Source organism: Ornithodoros turicata, chromosome 1 (assembly GCF_037126465.1).
Source record: "Ornithodoros turicata isolate Travis chromosome 1, ASM3712646v1, whole genome shotgun sequence".
Lineage (NCBI taxonomy): Eukaryota > Metazoa > Arthropoda > Arachnida > Ixodida > Argasidae > Ornithodoros > Ornithodoros turicata.
The window spans coordinates 203,750,622-203,771,532 of NC_088201.1; the positions used below are offsets into that span (position 1 = coordinate 203,750,622).

At 46.2% G+C, this 20,911-nt stretch overlaps 2 protein-coding genes across 3 annotated transcripts in view; one reads left to right on the plus strand and one right to left on the minus strand.

The window, feature by feature from the left end:
• Positions 1-20,911, plus strand: part of LOC135378976 (zinc finger protein 239-like) — a 151,019-nt gene that overhangs the window by 23,987 nt on the left and 106,121 nt on the right. The gene's annotated exons all lie outside the window — the stretch shown is intronic.
• LOC135378973 (zinc finger protein 235-like) lies at positions 583-20,811 on the minus strand. Of its 2 annotated transcripts, none has more exons than XM_064612177.1 (7): positions 19,971-20,811; positions 19,287-19,430; positions 19,075-19,146; positions 18,877-18,993; positions 18,717-18,809; positions 8,300-8,750; positions 583-2,304 (listed from the first exon to the last, which is right to left on the minus strand). In XM_064612177.1, the coding sequence occupies exons 2-7, from the start codon at positions 19,377-19,379 to the stop codon at positions 1,571-1,573; spliced, it is 1,560 nt and encodes a 519-aa protein (XP_064468247.1). In that variant the 5' UTR covers positions 19,380-19,430; positions 19,971-20,811; the 3' UTR covers positions 583-1,570. The 2 variants fall into 2 exon arrangements, with proteins under 2 accessions (XP_064468247.1, XP_064468246.1); XM_064612176.1 differs by having other exon boundaries at positions 18,717-18,812.

Below are 20,911 nucleotides of genomic sequence, written 5' to 3' on the forward strand. Positions count from 1 at the left end.
TCTCGTTCCCTCAAGCTCAACGTATGCCACCATCGTCGAACCTTCAGCAGCTCGCTTCCCTGCTCACCATTATTTCAAACTAATAAACCAAGGAGTGGTGAGTCCATGCATGCACCTCCTACAGCCTCACCTACAAGAGGTACAATACATCCCTGTAAAGTTTTGTGACTCGAGGTGTAAAAAATGATGTGCTACACAACAGCTACACTTTGCATTGTTACCTCGGCTGCTTCCTTTCATTCAGCGTCGCAGTGTGAAGGCGACGTAAATTTTAATAGTTCACAGTGACGTCCACAGGCAATGCAAACCGTGTGGCAAGGCGTGTGGTCCAGAGCGTGGAGGAAGGAAACACACAAGCGCCCTCTTTTCAGTGAGCAGCAGCGTGCCAGTCTACCACGTGACGCTTTCTCCACCTTTTTTCTTTAGAAATTTGCGATAGCCTTTTTTGCAGTGGAGTTCAATGGTATGCTGTACGCCATTTCCCAGCACTTTTCGGTCCAGTAAAGGATGATCTGCTGTCAACTGCATGGTTCTTTGCCTATGAAGTGTGAAGGCGAGGAAGTAAGAGGAAGGAGGAGCAAGCCATTGCCGGAACCTGATATTCCCTCTCACATGTGGTACACCGATTAGAACAGCACACGTAAACCATTATTTTGGTTGCACTGAACCCAAACCCGAACCCCCCAAAATAACGGTTCCGAGCCCTGATTGGAAGCGTCGAAATCACGAGAAACGAAACATCTGGCCCTTAATTAAGAGTTCTTTTAGGTGTTTGCAGAGTTAGTGATGCGGCAGTTCCAGTGTGGCAAGGAAAAGACGCTCGCACTTCACATGCAAGCAAAGCTAGAGACCCAGCGGCTATCATGCAAGGTACTTTCTCCGGAGGTCACAACACGGCGCTACCAGTTTGTCGCACATCCCCTATAACACTAATGCTACCTGACACACCAAACATCACAACTGGTTTTAATTCCCATTGGCACATAGAACTGTCTCACAGTCTCACTTCCATAGATATTGTTCCCTTGACGCTGGGTTTCCTGACATTTCACATGCATCACCACCCAATCCAACACCAGTCCACCTCTTTTCCAACCTCAGTCTGTTCATGAGAGTGAGTTTCACAACATTGGACAGAAATAAAATGATGTGGGATACGAACTGGGTCTGTACAGCCTTCACCCTCTGCGCATGACCACGTGCTTCTTCAGGCCTCCGAATTTAGGACAACAGAATTGATCCTTGGATGGCCTCTTTCTTGTGTACACGGTCCCCACACTTGTACTGTTGCTATCCCAGGCACCTCGTGGCTACTTGTGAAACCACAGGTTCATGCACTGGCTGAACTAGCTCCTGCTCTGCTAGCAGCTTGTTCTACAGCTAGTGTGTGTGAGGACAGTGGCTAAACTCTGCAGGACAGAGGTTGCATTTGTATGGCTTCATGTCCATGAACAGCCCCTCGCAAAGGGGCAGGTTTGTGATTTGCCTGAAGTTTGTAGAACAGAAAATGCTCCTGTATGGCTTGTCACTCAACACTGTGGCTGATTTCTGCGGGACAGAGGTCGCACTTCTATGGTTTCTGGCCTGTGTGCATCCTCTTGTGATGCTGCATGTCTGTGCTCCGGCTGAACTCCGCAAGGCAGATATCACATTTGTATGGCTTCTCACCTGTATGCGTCCTCTTGTGACACTGCATCTCTGCACTCCGGGTGAACTCTGCAGGGCAGACCTTGCACTTGTATGGCTTCTCGCCTGTGTGTGTCCGCTTGTGATTCAGTAGGCTCTGGTTCCATCTGAACTCTGCAGGGCAGACATCGCACTTGTATGGCCTCTCGCCTGTGTGCGTCCGCTTGTGGTACTGTAGGTTCCCCTTCTGGCTGAACTCCGCAAGGCAGACATGACATTTGAATGGCTTCTCGCCTGTGTGTGTCCGCTTATGAACCTGTAGGTGCTCGTGCCGGCTGAACTCTGCAGGACAGGCATCACACTTGTATGGCTTCTCACCTGTGTGCATCCGCTTGTGATACTGTAGGTTCCCCTTCTGGCTGAACTCTGCAGGGCAGAAATCGCACTTGTATGGCTTCTCGCCTGTGTGCGTCCGCTTGTGCTGCCGTAAGTTCCCGCTCAAGCTGAACTCCGCAGCGCAGACATCACACTTGTATGGCTTCTCGCCCGTGTGCGTCCGCTTATGAACCTGTAGGTGCCTACTCTGACTGAACACTGCAGGGCAGACATTGCACTTGTACAACTTCTCGCCTGTGTTGGTCCCCTTGTGACGCTGCAGGTCCATGCTCTCGAAGAACTCTGCAGGACAGATATCCCACTTGTATGGTAGAAACACAAATGGAATACAAAGTGAGAATTTTATGAAAGCTTTCTTTCCGTGAACAGACCTTGACCACACATAATCATTCGCTCATACAGTGCTGGACTATGAAACCCGCCCGTCATATTCTTTCCTCCAGGCCAGCAGCCAATGGGACTGTACAGAGTTACAGACATATGTCTAGGTAACACAATAAACTGTTTGCAAGTTCACATGGTCCTACTATGTACATGGTATTTGCTGCAAAAGTATCAGTCTGGACAAGGAATGCACCAAAGTGTGTTTAGTAAAATTTTGTCCGGCACTGCATGTCCGACACTGCAGATGTAGAGCGTCTTTGTTAGTGCTAAACATTGTGGGAGCACATGAAGGGAGACACATTGTGCACCATGGATTACTTTGCACTTGATTCCTCTGGTTGTATCTCCTGCTCCTTATTTCTCACTCACAAACATCATTATGTGCAGTTGTTTATGTGGCCAAAGTCTGCAAAAGTTGCAGCAATGTGGAATTGGAAAAAGGATCTCCCGGTCTATTTTTCCTAGTTTGAGTACCTTCCATATGCTGGAAAACTGATACGTAGGGTTCCAGGTTTTCGGATTTATCCGAAAAGCGTACTCCGGTAAAATTTTAAGCAATTCGGATTAATCCGAAAAACTCCGCTTGGCAGATGTTTTTCCTTATATCCGGGTAATTGTTCTTGACCTCCTTTTGTGTCCTGGATCTCTCCCGACCTAGGATACCGGCCCCACCGTAACATAATAATGGTTTCCGTGACCTAGCGTTTTCTTCGGCAGTCATGGCGACCACTTGAGGATTCACCGCCTGGGCTTTCCCCCACTCTGTTGCCCAATTTCCTTGTCCTACCCGTGACCTAAGCACTAAAATAAGCATGCAACCGAGGTCATACGAAGTGGTCTTTTTAATAATTGGGTGTTTACGTCGCGAGACAACTGAGATCATGAGCGACGCCACAGCGGTCGGTCTGTGGATTGCTTTTGCCCACCTGAGGGTTGCCCATCACACAGCACCCCGTATTTAACGTCCCTCGCGGAAGACTGCGTGTCTAAGCAACTTGTACCCTGCCACCAAGTTGCTGGCGTCCTCGGATGGGTTCGAACCCGCGATCTCGGGATCAGAAGGCGAAGACGCTACCAACTGAGCCAACGAGGCCAGTCGTGGTCTTTTTAGAAGGGCAACTAGATGCAGTGCTGACGATAAGATGGGATGCAAGCGAAAGCTGCCCTGCGACTACGTCAAGGAGTTCCCTGATTTTGAGGAGCTCACATTGTCCCGCGATCACGATGCAAAGGTTGTCGTATGTAAGTACTGCCACATAACAGTGAGCAGTGCACACGGAAAAGGTGCATTTGGAACTGCGGAACACCTCAGTGTGTGTCGCACGAAACGTATTGTGAAGCTTGTGTCTCTTTACTGTTGGGTAGTTTCATTTATAATTAGGGCCTGACTTTTTCGGGTTTTATTTTTGGCCAAATTCGGGGGGTAAATATCGGGTGATATTTTTCATTCGAAAATTCGGGTGTATTCGGGTTATATCCCGTTACGGCATATTCTGTCGTCAGGAATTCGGGTGTATTCGGGTGATTTTTTTTTAACTAAAATTTGTCTTAACATGGAACTAATGTTTAGCAATGTTATCAAACTTTATTTTAACGCACGCTTATGAGTGTGCCACGCGATGTTTTCGGGTAGGTTCGGGTTAAACCCGAATTTTACAGATTTCGTTCGGGGGGTAAATATCGGGCGGATACGGGTTTAACCCTAAAAAGTCAGGCCCTATTTATAATCGACCAAGGGGCGCCGGTGACATTTTTATTTTCTTAAAGAAAAAATATATGTTATTCCTAATCCAAAAAGAAACAAAACAAGTCTAGTCGCAGGTCTCTGCGATATTTCGTTCTCAGTCGGCGAGGCTCCGCGATTTGGGCAGTTCCAGCTTTTCCAAATTTGGCGCCCTGGATCCTCCGAACGGCTGCTTTCTTCTGAAAGCATTTTTTTTCACTGGCAGAATGGGTGGTGAAGGTTTGCTTAAGACAATTAAATTCGGTGGCAAATCCCGAAAACATTTCGAAAAAAAATCGCGAAAACGCCTCCAAGGACGTTCGTAGCGCAACTTTGCCAATTTCTTATGTGGTCCCGTAATTTTCGAATATGACGAAACGTATATGAGATGAAAGGGCTTTTTTTACTCTTTCGTTTAGTATATAGCGCGTTATCATACCTTCCGACATCCGTCCACAGTGACACAGTAATCGCGAAGGGATGCCAGAAAATCGCTGTTTTCAGGGCAGTGTTTCCCAAAAAGGCCATCTTCAATTTTGTTTATATTTTGTGGAAACATACCTTGGACACCGCTCTTTGACATTATAAAATAAAATTGGGACATATTCAATAAAAAAAACATTCAGTGCCGCCTGGGACTGGTGTTTATTGTAAGCGGTTGGTGCTAGGGCTTCCACTGTAAGAGTGCGACAATAAATATGTTTCCAGTTACTATCCTTGATCGATCCTTGGGTGCACGTTAACCAATCTTATCAGCCCGTAATGTCATACCGTACAGCAACAGGAAAAAAAGCACCATTGTGAATACCATTCTCCGGCACTTAGAATTAAAAGCGACCAGGGCGCGGGAAAAGAATTCGCGCGCCCTGAAGAAATAAAATAAGCAGACATTTTATTTTATAATGTCAAAGAGCGGTGTCCAAGGTATGTCTCCACAAAATATAAACAAAATTAAGGATGGCCTTTTTGGGAAACACGGTCCTGAAAACAGCGATTTTCTGGCATCCCTTCGCGATTACTGCGTCCCTGTGGACGGATGTCGGAAGGTATGATAACGCGCTATATACTAAACGAAAGAGTAAAAAAAGCCCTTTCATCTCATATACGTTTCGTCATATTCGAAAATTACGGGACCACATAAGAAATTGGCAAAGTTGCGCTACAAACGTCCTCGGAGGCGTTTTCGCGATTTTTTTAAAAAATGTTTTCGGGATTTGCCACCGAATTTAATTGTCTTAGGCAAACCTTCACCACCCATTCAGCCAGTGAAAAAAAATGCTTTCAGAAGAAAGCAGCCGTTCGGAGGATCCAGGGCGCCAAATTTGGAAAAGCTGGAACTGCCCAAATCTCGCTCATTTACTTGGAGCCTCGCCGACCGAGAACGAAATACAGTCGAACCCGCATATATCGAACTCGAAGGGGATCGGCAAATAATTCGATATATCGATAATTCGATATATAAAGCGTTCGTATTTTAACTGACATTCGCGTGTGCCATATTAATTACCATTTAATTGGGATAGTATGAAACAGGAGCTTACCGATTTGCATGAACGAGAGCAGAAACTGCACAAACAAAGCGGGCAACAGGACAGTTAACAACATTTATTTGGGACGGAAGAACTCCGTGAGTTGGGCTTGTCTCTTGTTGCGAGCCATGAAGTCCATTACACTATTTTCGATCTTCTCGAGGCCTCCTAAATGAGAAAGTCCAGCTCCTTCTATTGCCCCGCAGCAGCGACGAATGGTAGCGAAAGCCGAAGCGATCGCGGTGGCTGTGGGCATGACATCGTCGCCGTTAACACCTCCCAGTGAGCCTTCATCGCCGCTTGGATCGACGTCGTCACCAGCAACGTCCGCTATGATGTCCGCATCCGTCATCTCTGCCACAACGTGCACATTGTCGTCGGCGCTTACAAAATCATGTGCCGTCAGATCAGTGGGAACGGCTTCTGGGAACTCTGCGACCTTTCGAAGCTCGTCATCCAGAGCGTACTCGAAGTCGTCATCGTCGTCTAAGGCATCCGCACACGCCTCATCTGCAACTGCTACGAAACCCGCTTTGCGAAAGCAGTTCGCTACTGGTTCACGCTTGACGTCATTGACGTGGGATGCCGAATGCTTCTGCTACCGAAGACTTCTTTTCTCCATTCTCAACACGTCGGATGATGTCGAGCTTGGTCGCGAAGTCCAGGTTCTTCCTTTTCTTAGCGTCCATGGCTGCCTCATTCGCAGGGGTCGAAACCGGAACTGAACCGTAACCGAAAACCGCAAAAAACCGTTATTTTTCGCTGAACCGAACCCGAACCGAACCGTAAACATTTTTCGTCTCCCCTTGAACGAACCGGAACTGAACCGAAAAAATATGATGCGGTAACCGGTTCACCAGACGGTCCAAACGCCTATACCTGCCGTCGACTGCCGCGCACCAGCTCCCTGCATCGCTCGGAATCTTGCCGAATTTATAGAGCGGACAAATTGATAAACTAAGTGGTGAGTCCATGAACCTCCTACAACCTCACCTTCAAAAGGTTCACGACATCCCTGTACATTTTTGCGATTCAATTTGTAAAAAAAAGACGTGCTGCACGACAGCTACACTTTGCATTGTTGCCTCGGCTGCTTCCTTTCATTCAGCGTCGCATTGTGAAGGCGACGTAAATTTTAGTAGTTCACAGTGACATCCACAAGCAACGCAGATCTCTAGCGACCACGGGAAAGAGGTTGGCGTGTGGTCCAGAGCATGGAGGAAGAAAACACAGGAGCGGCCTCTCTCCCCCTTTTCAACGGGGAGCAACGTGCCGGCCTGCGCATGGGACTCTGGCGTACTCCTATCTACCACGAGACCGCTTTCTTCCCTGTTTTCCTTTGGAAATTAGTGATAGCCTTTTGCAATGGAGTTCAGTGGTACGCTGTATGCCATTTCCCAGCACTTTTCGGTACAGTAGAGGATGATCTGCTGTCGTGAACTGCATCATGGCTCTTCGTACCTACGAAGTGTAGAGGTGAGGGAGTATGAGGATGGAAGGAGGAGGAAGCCATCGCCGGAACCTGATATTACCACTCAGATATCGTACACTGATTAGCACAGCACACGTAAACCGGTTCGAACCGATTAATATCGGTTCAAACCGTTATTTTGGGTGTTCTGAACCCAAACCCGAACCGAACCGATAACCTCGAACCGGAACTTGAACCGAACCACAAAAAATAACGGTTCCGAGCCCTGCTCATTCGTGCCAACTTTCAAATGGTGGCGCCTACCAAAGGAATGCTCCGACGCCAGTCGCCACTGCGCACGTCTCGGCCACGCGCTGCGCACGGCCGGTATGGACGATTCCATTGGAGGTCGCGTGCTCGGGGAAGGTAGCATGACGCATGACCCCGTGATTTCTCACTTCGGAGCGTGCGAAACAAAGCTCCGTGGGGTCACTAACTTCTCCCGTTGGCAGCCTGCCCTCATTTCCAACTCCTTTTCGTGTGGATGGCTTCATCCCTAATCTCCAAGCCGCGCTTTGTCCTTTTCAATCGCGAAAAATGTGCGGAAGTTACTAAGGGCGCGTCATAGGATTCCAGCGGTAGTGTGATATAGCCGATGACAGCGGTGCCGGCTGTTCGATATAGACGTACAGCACGCCTATACATTTACATGCTATTTTCAAGGGGATGTTTCGGATGTTCGATATAGGCGATAATTTGATATAACCGGGTTCGATATAGTCGGGTTCAACTGTATTGCAGAGACCTGCGGCTAGACTTGTTTTGTTTCTTTTTGGATTAGGAATAACATATATTTTTTCTTTAAGAAAATAAAAACGTCACCGGTGCCCCTTGGTCGATTATAAATGAAACTACCCTGTTGAATAACTGTATAAATGTGATAACTGTATTTTCGCTGCACAACTGTGCATGTCTCGTCAAGTTTTCTCCGAATTTCTGATATTAACTGAGCTGTAAATCATACACTCCGAAAAACTCAGTTTTTGGAAAAAATAATAAACTCCGAAAAATATCCTCCGGTAATGCCCAGAAATAAACTCTGAAAACCCGGAACCCTACGATATGTAATGAACAAAAAACTGAAAAGCATTTCCGTTTCACACCACTTTTTCTCCACATTGTGCCGTTCAATTTGGTGTTGACCAAATCCCTTCGACCATTTTGGTTTACCTTCTGATGTTGGGTCGCAGCTGTGTTCGATTTGTTCCTGTCCTGCCAAGACTGGAACATTGTAAGGCTCTGTTTTCACTTCTATGCTTGGATCTTCATTTGAAGAGTCTTCTTGAGGTTCTTCTTTAATGTCACACATGCCAGCTGTTGCTCCTGAAGTAAAACAATAAAGGAGAGAAGTAAGCCACACTGTTGTCGTCTGTTTCATTCTAATACACGCATCCAGTTCTTGCAAACCTATGCTAATGGAATTGACTTGCGAAATATTGTTCTGTTGCACAAAAAATAATAGCACTGTTCTCAGTGCTGCCCGCGCATTTTCTAGCATCACAGCTGGTGCATCCACGCTATCATCATGACATTCTTCTTGAGCACTATCGGAAGCAAAGACACTGACGATGTCGTCATCTGTGATTGCAGCGCAGGGGTGCTCGTTGCGGACCTTCTCAGTCTGAAATGATCAAGAGAGAAACTGATGTTCTGAGGCTGGAACAACATAGAAGGGACAGATACAAACAAAGCCTCAAATTGCCTAAGAAATCAACGATGAAAGATGAAAGTCACTGAGCTTTTTCAGTGACTTTCATCTTTCATTGTTGAAATGATCAGAATGACCGTATCACCGAAACACAATGACCGAATGACCGTAAACACAATGACCGTATAACTGAAGCCGATTGTTGGATATTAGTCACTTCTGTTCCCTGTAATCCTCGTCCAAGTCCGGAAGCTGAAGTCCGGATAAACGAGGGCGAAATTCATGGGGAGAAATCGTCCCCATACTTTTTTTGTCCGGATAGCACAGGATCCGGATAAACGCGTGCCGGCTGTAGTTATGCGACGGCCACCTCTGTACCTGTTCTGAACCCAGTGTACAAAATATGCTCTTCAGTGATGAGGAAATTCGGTATGTTAAGGAGGGAGCTCAACAACACCCCTGTTCCGCATAAAACTACTAGCTCATAAATCAATCGCCAGGCCAAGTCTCGTGTACGTGGTTGATGTCTGGGACTCATATAAGAAGATAAATGTGGGAAAAAATTTGGAGTATTCAAACCATGCGTTGAGATTTATACAGGGTGATTCATGAATCATTTCAATTGGGGTTTATGAGAAAACGGAAGAACGGAAAAATATGCGGTCAACGACTCTCATGCGGCAATTTCGCAGACAACACGGTGACGTCCAGTGGATATCCACCTCGGCGGATCCCACTTATCCCACAAGGATATCCTTGTGGGATAAGTGGGATTTTGCATGGACATCCTGTGATGTCCAATGGATGTCCAGTGGACGTCCCGGTGTCCCCCAAATGATGTCCTATTTTTCTCCCAGGGATATCTTGAGGGACAAGACAGGGATTTGACTGGGCTTTTCCAAGATATTGCTCAGGGCATCCAGTTCGCTGCTAGGTAGGGTCGCTAAGGCTCAATATTTGAACCACTTGATATCTAGTGATGACAGCCACATTACGTAATCAGAACATGTTGTATTTCTGCCTCAACAATGGTAATATCACAGGAAGAGAACAGAATACAGGTATGCAGGTCAGAAGAGCATTGCCTGCATAATTTATTCAACTAACAAGGTTATCCCACTTAAATTGACTAGATCCAATAAAGATTATGTTGAAATTAAAGGACACACTTTCTCTGCATCTTGCAGTACAGGTAAAATTCACTGTGTGGGTCGCAAACTAAGATGTGCCGCTATACGATATACTCTCAATACCTCAGAAATGCTTGAGAGCAAAGCATAACTAAAGGCTCCAACTTTCTGTGGTGGAAAATTAATTTTTCCACGGGGCTCCAATGTCAAATCCGCGGGCGTCCGCGAGTAAAAATCGCAAATTCCGCGCCATTCTGCAAGTGTGGCACAAATGCATGTCTGGAAGCAGATGCACCCAGATCAAGCCAGTGAGTACCTCAAAGAGATGAACACACTTTTATTTTCTGTTAACCACGTTATTTTCGTCGACCACCACCGACACTGTCGACCCACGCAGCACGCCAAGCTTCGTGTTTCTCGAACAGTTCTGGAATTCGACGGCGAAGTGCGTTCAGCCCCGGTATCGATCCGCCCTTGGTAACTCGCGTCTCCAAGAAATTCCTTATTTTGGGGCGTCCAACCTTTTCCAGCGGAATATTAGCGGCAATGAGTGCTTCCAGAAATTCCGTAACAACATCCATTCTTGCTTCCCGGGTTGTGACCACAGAGTCCAGCGTCTGCAATCTTACATCACGCTGCTGCAGTCCAGAACAACCAGCAGCAACGTTATTGCATTGCTGTGTTTCTTCCTGCCTTCGCTTCAACTTGTCGGCGTTCATGCCGTGCCTGTTGCTCATTACGTGGTCGTCGGTCGTAGATTTACGTCGATGGTCGCAGACTTAGCACACACCTTGCAAAAAAGGATGCCTCCGTCCTCATAGAATACGGCGTTTCTGTATTCCCAGCGCGATCCCGCGCAGTTTTCTTCCTAAGGTGCGACATGACATCGTAAGAATAGGAAGACGTTTGTTCTCCACCGTTCCCCGAATGCACGTGCGCGCTGACCCTTTCTCATACAACACGTGTGGAGAGGAGAACCGTGCCATGTGACCGTCTGCTGTCGGCGCCGTTTGCAGGCACCGCCCGAAGCAAGGTTCCTTTTTAGCACGAGGCTTTTTTAGCGAAGGGCTTTTTAGATCTAATAGGCGTTATTGACTAAGGGAGCATAAATTATTAATTGCACAGTGAATCACAGCATTCCGCGGAGTTACCGCGGAAAAAAGGCGATTCTGCGGAAGATCGTCATTTCCACGAAATTTCGCGGATTCGCGGAAAGTTGGAGGCTTTAAGCATAACCATCTGGACGCAAAATAGGCCTCTACCAAAGTGTTGCCCGGAAAGTACACCAAAAATACGACAATGTTTACTTTGAATATGGCTTGAGATTTAAGATAAAACACTTGCATGTGCACGTAAGAAGCCGTACACACAAAGGGTGTGCACAGGTAAACCTAGCTGGCATTTGCACACGTAACCCGTCTGCTTAAGTGACGAAGTGGCACACGATGGTGTATTTATGCGTGCGAAACCTACAAAAAATCCTGGAAGCCATACTTGACATTAAAAAATAAGCACTTCAAAAACATCTTCCATGACATGGCAGTCTCAGGTGAGTTGTATGCTAGTACCACTAGGGGCACTGCTGATGAGCATCCATGTGGGACATCCTTTCGGTTTCTGAGCGGTACCTGAATACAACTCTCCTGAGGCTGCCATGTTGCCCTATTCTAATGCATGGAAGCCGGGGTTTCCGCACTGTTTATTTTTTTACGCCGGGTATGGCTTCCAGGATTTTTTCTAGGTTTCGCACGCATAGATACGCCATCGTGCGCCACCAGAAGTTCTTTGGGTAAATGGAGAACGAGCTACATGTGCAAACATCAGATAGGTATACCTGCACACACCCTGTATAATAACTAGGAATGGTGGCTGACTGCAGTGTATAGAAGCACACTTGCTTTCTCGAGCAGATACGAAAGTGCTATAATTCTACATTGTCTAGATATGGCAGTGGACTAGAAATTCACATGAGCTTTTCAGACTAAAATGTTGATAAAAAATATAGTGTAAAAGTATACTATAATGCAACACTGGTTTCTATTAAAAACACTACAAAGACATTACACGACAAAAAAACGTAATGTTCGTGTTCAAAGTGACACTGTACTCATGGATGAGAGGCAGCAATATGTGGGAGCAAAAAAAGGCACAACTCGATACATCACAGAAAGGAGGTGCATGAAAATAGAGGGATTACCAGTACAGGTATTGTACTGACAATATGGCACAAACGCTCGCACTGTGTCCAACTAACCTGCACTGAGTGTTGAATGGAGAAAAAGGGAGATAAATGCAAGTAGGGTAGAAAACTCAGGACAATCTGTGCTTCCTGTTGCACATACCGTATTTTCACGCGTATTAGCCGCACCGCAGATAAGCCGCAGGACTCGTTTTTAGATACATTTTGAAAATGTTTTTGCAGATAAGCCGCTCTCGCAGATAAGCCGCGGGTAATACGACGCAACTGCTTTGTGCGCTACACCAGTGATGCACATACAAAATCAACAGAGACGCTCAACGCTCGTCAGCGCCGTACTCCCTGCCAGCTGCCCTGTTCCCGTACTTGTCCGCGAAGTAGACGACTTTTAGTTTGAAGCCGCTGTCGTGGCTATGCCTCAGCGTTGGAGCCATGCCTCACCTCTAACTGCCGTGCCCGTGTCCACGAATGCTGCTGCTCTCGTTAAATGAGAACTGACGCTTAGCTGACCACGTTTTATCCCAATGACAGGTGTATTGAACCCTTCCTGTGGGTCTGCCGACAAAGGAGACCATGGGGAAGGCCATAAACCCTGTCCACATTCCGGTGTCGGCATGATGTATAACAAAGGGGGTCAGTTCTAGTGTTCTACTAAGATCAGATTGTGCCCTTGTTGTGTGTTTTTCGTGGATTGACGGGTTAGTCCACTCGAATGTGAAGTGGACCTGCCCCTGTTCGGTATTGTTCGTGCACTGGCAGGGCGGTCCTGTTCTGAAAAACATGAGGCACTGTCGGCCCTTTCGTTTAACCCGCGGTATGGGGAAAGTACCAGGGAAAAATAGTCACCAGATAAGCCGCGCCCACGGATAAGCCGCAGAGCGTCCGCGAAAAAAATAAATCGCGCATAAGCCGCGGCTAATACGCGTGAAAATACGGTAGTTCTCCACCTATGCATATATGGCAAACATTGTTCAGTTTTGCTGGTACACAGTGCATGTTGTCCCTCATCAAACCTGTTACAGAAAAATTACCATTGTTGGCACACACTGATCAAGTATGACACTTCTCACCAGGGTGTCGAACCGCAAAAAATACGGGTTCGGTTCGGGTTCAGATTGTTTTGATTTCGTTCCGGTTCAGTTCCGGTTCGGCCACGCCAGAAATCGAACCGGTTCGCAAACCGGTTCGCAGCCCCGAACCGGTTCGCGAACCGGTTCAACGCTTCCGTTTTATATGTTCCATAAAACTGCTTCTATCAGGAAATGCGTCGCTAATAGCTTACTGCTGTTGTCTGCATTGACGTCTCTAGCGGTGAGGTAGCCCTTTAGCGAGAGAAATGAGAAATGGATGAACACTTATTGCAACTGGAGTTCACGCTTGTTGAAGCGGTGTAGCCCTGCTACTTTCTGTTCCCAAAATCTCTTTTTTCACACGCGCAGTGCCAGCAAGATACACTTGAAGGAAGCCTAACATGGATGGAAGGATGGACAGCGTAACATAGACGACAGTACTTGCCGGCACGCTGCCTTCGCAGCGTGAATCGATCTGAAACCGTACTGAAGCATGTCGAAAATAAGCCTGCCAGCCTTGCTCTGTCCGAGCTCACAGCAGTGTACTAGTTAATCCACAACACAACGGCAAAGTGTCACGACACAACTGCGCTACCGATAAGCAGAACCACATTTACTTTTCAAACCACGACCAATCAAACAGGCACCGTTCTGCGTACGCTCCTTCTCCATTTCTCATGTTTCTGACTTGTTTAATTTGTACTGCTCACGTGTAAAGGGAAATCTTGGGCACTTATTTGATCACATATTCGTCCTGTAGAGCTATATAACTGGCCTACTCCATTCGTGTTTCATTCGTCCGCGTGGCACCTCGTCTCTGAAGAGTAGACGCCGCACCACGTGCGTGGGGCGCTAGCCGCGGCGCTGACAAGGACAACTGCGCTTCAACATGTTAAAAAGTCGCTGAAAGTATACTTACTATACGTCGTCGTCTGACTGCTAGGTGAACATTTCTGAAATTTATGATATAGGCACGTGATGATGATACCAATGTGTCTTCGTTCTGGGATAGAGAGGAAGTCTTATGCTGACTTCTTTTATGTCCGAACCGTTTTGTTGCGAACCGGTTACCGCTATTATTTTTTACGGTTCTGCTCCGGTTCGGGTTCAACAGTGTCATGAAAATTTCGGTTCGGGTTCGGTTCCGGCAAAAATAACGGTTCGGGTACGGTTTTTGGTTCGGGTTCGGGTTTGGTTCGACACCCTGCTTCTCACATTTTAGCCCAAGTTACAGAGAAATTTCTAAGTGTTACAGAATTGTGGTCGAGTTATGAGAGATGCCTCATGCACACTGTGCATGTGCATTCTAGAGCAATGCGGAGAGCATGAGACATATTTTGTGACTACCCTATACTCTACCCTTACCCTATAAAAGTCCACCCGCGCTGGCATGCCGTTCTAGGCAGTTACTGAATGTTGTGGCACATTGTGTTGTCTATGTATAAAGCTCATAAGGACATTCAATAATGGTAAATGTCGAAGTGACTGAGCCCAGCAATGCGAAGTTAAACGCAAAACCTGCAATTCCCATAGTCAAAACAACCAAGATGGCGGTGTTGCAAAGCGCAGCTCACACGCCGCTCCCCAGATGGTGATGTCTCGATTTGGCAGGCCGAGACGTCTCCGATTTACATTATTTCACTACCTTTCAGTATAAGCAGACGATATCCCTTTTGGTTGTCATCTGCTAAGTATCTCGGCAATTACCTTCCGCACGTTGCTTATTTCAGGAGCAAAATGCAATGCTTGCACGAAAGCTAATGAAAACTGCAATTCCACCCAGCTGGCGGTACATGCGGCACACCACCGTCTGGGGAGCGGCATGTCAACTGCTCTTCGCAAAACCGACATCTTGATTGTGTTGAGTACAGGAATTGCACGTTTTCCGTTATAACTTCGCGCTGCAAAGCTCGTTCACTTTGAAATTTACCATGATTGAATGTCCTTATGAGCTTAACAAGTAGACGACACAATGTGCCACCTGCATTGAGTAATTAGCGAGCACAGCATGCCGGCGCAAGTGGACTTTTATAGGGTAAGACCCTGTAGTTTAGCTAGCTGATTAGGGTTCACCAATCAAGGTGTTAATTAGCACTTTTCTGGAAAAGCTACAACAGAAGGACTGCGCGCTACCCATGTTTAAAAATACCTTGTCTCAAAAAGCATGAAAGCAAGCATACACAATGTTGCCGTCGCACAAATTACGCTGAAATAAGCTGACACTAAGGCAAAACTGCACATACTGCGCACAGAAGTACAACAGCCGCCAGCTGTTAATTACGCGCTATGACACAGGTGACATGTTAAACAGCACACACCCTAATGTTGTCTGGATAGCACAGTACTCGCCGCTGTCAGCTCCGCAGGGTGACAGCTTCGAAAGTCCCTGCGACTTGTGTCAATGTTCATCTGACAGTGGCTGCAACCCTTTCTGCACTCAATACGTGAGTTTCACCTTGGTTTCTGCGTCACTTCAGAATAATTTGCGAAGCGGCCGACTCAGTGTATAAGCCTGTGTCAAAATTAAAAAGCAAGATGTCATTGAACGAGGGTTCCCTCAAATTCTCCTATGCAAGCTTTTCTGGAAAAGCATTGATTAGGGAGTTAATTACTGAACCTGAATTAGTTAGCCAAACTGCAGTCACAAAATATGTCACACACGTTGTCCACCAGGCAATAGAATGTACAGGCAAAAATTGCATGCAGGTAACTTTCATAGTTTGAATACATGAATTTTGTAACACTTAAAAACGTACAGGACTGCACAGGCATTCATTACTAATAATGAAGCGTGATGCAAAAATATGTAACATAAACCAGAAATGTCAGAGTCCTTGTGTGTGGCACATGTCAAACCTGAGATGCTGATGGGTTTTCCTTGTTAGCGGCCTTTTTGTCTATGCGTTCTTTGGCGTGTCGAAGCCATGATTTTATGTGACACTCGATCTCCGAATCTGTCGTATTCTTGAGTAGCCGATTTGACTTGATGCACCCTGAAGAAATACATTTGGAGGCAATAAGTGACACATTAGCGCGCAGGATCGACAACTAAACATGCTTCATTTACTGAAGTTCTTGCGAGGCACACACAGAACAAAATGGCAGCTTTAAAGTGAGATGGGCCATTGGAAAAAAGGACACTTTGCTCGACTTTAATTTCTACGGGATCACAATGCTCACTAAAACTCCCAGCAAAACCTTGAATAAATGCCTACTAATCTTCAAGGTTTGGAGTTGGCTAAACTCACGCCTTCTAGAAGAACCCTGTAGATATTATTATTACTGCATCACTTTGAAAAAGAAGAAAACCGCCATGTCCGAGATGGTTTAAATCTAGATCAAATGCATCTGTGTTGTTTTTTTTTTATATATTTCTGCCCGATGTGTATTGAAAGGTACAGATGTGAGATACTCACGGAAGACGGCATCACAGCAGAGGAGATCACAAAACTTTTATCTTCCCCTTTCGACCTTTCCAGCTAAAAGCAGTGGCCACATATCATCAGTCATTAGTGCACGCAGGAGTCTCAGTGTAGCATCCTTGGTGTTCGTTCCCCCATACTGTTGCAGCATGGCCAGCTATAGTAAAAGTAGTAGTTGTGTGGAAGTGGAGTGAACAGCAGTACTACACAGTTTGTGGAAGATGAGACTGTGGTTTCATTTTCAAAATAGGGTTGCGGAATAAAATTTCACAAGTTCTTGATGATTCAATGAATGCCTTTGCCACACATCATGTTAAGCTGTAATTGTGTAATACGCACACAAAATGTTTCGCTAATTGAACAAAACACTATGTTACACAACAGGCCTCAACATTTGTCAATTTCAGAAGAAATGTGTCTGGACATTCTCGATCCAGATGAATCTAAAAATTTGCACATGTGTTACGTGTCAAAGTGTGCTTGTGGAAAAAGAGATCTGTGCAAGCATTTACTGTGCCTGATCGAATTGCAGTACAGTAACACATGTTTTTCTCATAAATTGGTTTATGAATTACGGGTTATATATGTATGAGTGTGGGAATCCCAATATTTGAAGTGGAATCGAATCGAATGATAGAAAACAATGCCCAATACTGAATGGAGTATAGAATATCCATACAAATTTTAGATGACAGTGTTTCCGGCTTTTCAGCTCAGTCTACACTTACTGAGTACGTAATTATCGTATTTTCTCGAATCTAAGACGACTAATCTAAATTGTTGGGGCAACGTTCACACCAAGGGGAGCTGCAAATTTATTTTTAAATGTTAAATGTAAATCATCTGTGTATTGAATAACAGTGTTCCTAACACATTCCAATGTAACAGTTGTCCATCTCAGATTTTAACAGAGGTGATTCCAGAACATCACCATCGAAGTCAGCACAATCATTATCAGCTTACCAACTTTTTCATTTCCTTCTCATCCTAAAGAGAGTGATCGAATGCCAGAAACTGATCTAGTTCTTCATATGGCTCCAGAGCATTGTACACGTCAAGGGCAGCCTGCACAGTTTGACGCTCCAGGGCAGATGTGACAGTGTTCAACGGACCATTTCCGACAACGCGTATGCGCATGCCCAGCCCTTGAGTCCGCCATCTTTGAGCGGAAAACATCGCCATGGACCCACCTGCGAGCGACTGTCATGTTCTTTGGGGGGGATAATCGGTTTCAAGGTTACGCGGACGTCTGAGGTCTGGTAATGAGTACAATGCGCTTTCACTCTTTCCGCATTCTTCTTCCAATCTTCTCTCGCTACTTTCCCACGCAACGTACGTGCCAGTTCGTAAAGCGTCATCATTATTGGGGGGGGGGGGGGGGAAGACAGGACGTTTGACATTCCGCCGCCAGGGGCGACGCGAATATGGAAAAGGTCCATTGAGATGTCTGGTCCTCTTGGAACCTCATTTTCAAATCCTGCAATAATGTGGTTAACACATTACTGTTGCTGAGCTGTACATGACTGACTTTAACGCAGCTCTGGCAGGCACAGCAGAGGGAGAGCTACCCTGGTTAACGAAGAGGCTGAACCAAAACATGGGAGGCAGATGAAAGAAGAAGTCACAGAAAAGGTTAGCCAACTGTAGGACTCGAACCCACACCTTCTTCAGTCCTACCTAACCTGGCTAACCTTTTCAGGGACTTCTTTCATCGTTCTTAGGCACTCGAGGCTGTGAGTGTTTGTCCCTCATTCGGTTCCAGCCTCGAAACATTCATTTCCATCATCGGAAGCAGGTGTTTGGACATTCTCATTCCAGTTGAAGGCATCGCAGTTAGAAATTCAGAACTGTGAAGCTTCTGAAAGAGGGAAGCTGTCTTCAGCCCGATACCGCCTACGCCTCTCTACAGTGTCTGGTAGCATAGGTTCTACAGAATTGTCAACCCCGACGTAAGAAAACAAGCCCTGTATTGATGGCACCAACTGAAGGAGCTATCACTCTTTCATCAGCATTACGCAGTTCGCAGCTACTACTGGGCATCCCTTCAACTGGAATGGGAATGCCCAAACACGGTGCCCCGGCTAGAGCCAACTTAAATTCAACTATGCTTGCTGTCGTACCTGTCTGCAATGTAGTACCACGAGCAGTGGAAGTGCTGTAGCTATGCTGGTCCAGTGCCCTGGGCTGCAACCTGTGGTGCGACTTGCGCATTTCTTCTGAAATATTTCCCAGTGCCGCTGTGTTAAGCGAATAACAACAATACAATCTGCACGGCCATACCTCTGTGGACCATAGGCGCGACGTTACTGACTGGTCAAAAGCGCCTTGCATTACTAGTCTCACATGGAGATTGGTATCCCGAGAAGGGGGCACCATATACAACACGGCTGTCACGAGCTGGAGTAGAGAACAGAACAAATGAATCTACTTTTCTTTTTTATTTTGTAAAGTTACATTTTGGTGCATCGTTTACATTACCATGCATATCCACAGTGGTATCCCTGCTGTACAGTTGGCTCTGCGGTCCAATAGAGTTTGCGCCGACATATCCTACACAGATTCAGTTAAATTGCTCTAATGTGCTGTTCACATATCAATAAAATAGCGTCAATAACAAGTGCACACAGGCTCTTGTACACTACAGTCCTGACAGTGTTATGCATGTAGTGCTGGCAGCACAACTGTCCTACCTCTGCCTTCTCCAAGAAAGGGACTCCACGGTGAGGATGCAGCACCTTGTTGAAAGCCACCTGCGTGCTGGCCGAGATGCTGGGACGACGCATGTTCTTGAAGTACTAAACCGTGCCTTGCATAGTTGCCGGAAGCTTGATATCCTAAAACATGCCCGCCCAGGGGTTTAACTGACACCAGCACCATCCACGACTGCAACATGTCAGCTATAAAATGTGCTAGTGCAATTGGAATTCTGTTTAGCCTAAAGTAATCGAGGTGAACATGAGAGAACTGATGTTCTGAGTCTGGAACAACATAGAAGGGACAAATACATACAAAGCCTCGATTTGCCTAAGAAATTAACGATGACTGGCAATCCAGAAGATGTGGGTTCGACTCCTACAGCTGGCTAAACTTTCCAGTGACTTTCATCTTTAATCGTTAATCGAGGTGTACTCGCACGTAAGCGAATATACTTTTCAGTGCTTGCATTCGCTTATAAACAAAGTATCAGCAACAGCAAATACTCGGAAAGTCTAGTACGAACACGATTACTAGTCTGAAAAGCACAGAACGTAAAAGCAAGAGCTCCCTCGTTCCCTTCAGATGCCCATAAGCGAACACAATTCTTTGCAAGTTGCGTTCATTGTTCGTTGCAAGGGGCTGCAACAACAGAATGGAACTCGTACTTCGTGACTCACCCATTGTTGAAAAGCTATCCGCATAGTTCTTCACAGACGATCAGCACGACTCCCACATCTCTGTGTACACATGCACTCACACGCTTGTCACATAAAGCACGAAATTTCCCGATGCACACACAGAGACAAGAGACAACGCCACAACGCGTCCGAGTCCGACAGCTGAAGGCGGGAAAGCAAATGAGCATGGATTGGATTGGCTGCTCAACAGACAGCTAGCCACGAGTGGTTGCGCAGCGGTTGAGTGGGCTTGGTGGGATGGTGTTGCGGCGTAGCATTCGCGTCATTCGGGAAGCGTTATTGGGGTATTAGTATTGGTGAGCGGGTAAAACTTTACATGATGATAGATAGACTTTTCTAAGCGTACTTCAAGGCTGTGTGCGCCTTCAAAAAAGGTTATATTGTCGCGCCATACTAAATTTATACTTATACTTGTGTGGTATTTTTGAGCACCTTTTTAAAAGTACAATTCCAATAACCACATATTCAGACAATTCCACTATCATGACTTACTATATAACTGTTTGCCAATATTACTGCATAACTCTTTGTTCAACTTTCGCCTTTCCCGCCAACGACTTTCTCCTCCTTTCGTAACTGTAACGCGAAACCACCTTCCGGCGCGCACTCACTCCCCAAGTGTTTGTTTTGTATATATTTAGTTGAATAAAGTGTAGCCTCCGCAGTGGTACCGGACCATGCTCTGGACCTATATAAGCAGCGTCCTGAAATGAAACATCTGGTCTGGAGTTCTTTTAGGAGCTTGCAGAATTAGCGACGCGGCACTTCCAGTGTGGCAAGGAAAAGACGCTTGCACTTCACATGCAAACAAAGATAGAGACCCAGCGGCAATCACGCAAGGTACTTTCTCCAGAGGTCACAACGCGGCACCACCAGTTTGTCGCACATTCCCTATAACACTAATGCCACCTGACACACCA

What these genes read in the sequence shown, in the direction of transcription:
- LOC135378973 (XM_064612176.1), bottom strand. Translation starts at nt 19,379, where the DNA reads ATGCGTCGTCCCAGCATCTCGGCCAGCACGCAGGTGGCTTTCAACAAG. An exon ending in CTTTCTTGGAGAAGGCAGAG is followed by an intron (nt 19,147 to 19,286) that starts GTAGGACAGTTG and finishes GAATCTGTGTAG; the next exon opens with GATATGTCGGCGCAAACTCT. An exon ending in TACCACTGTGGATATGCATG is followed by an intron (nt 18,994 to 19,074) that starts GTAATGTAAACG and finishes TCTCTACTCCAG; the next exon opens with CTCGTGACAGCCGTGTTGTA.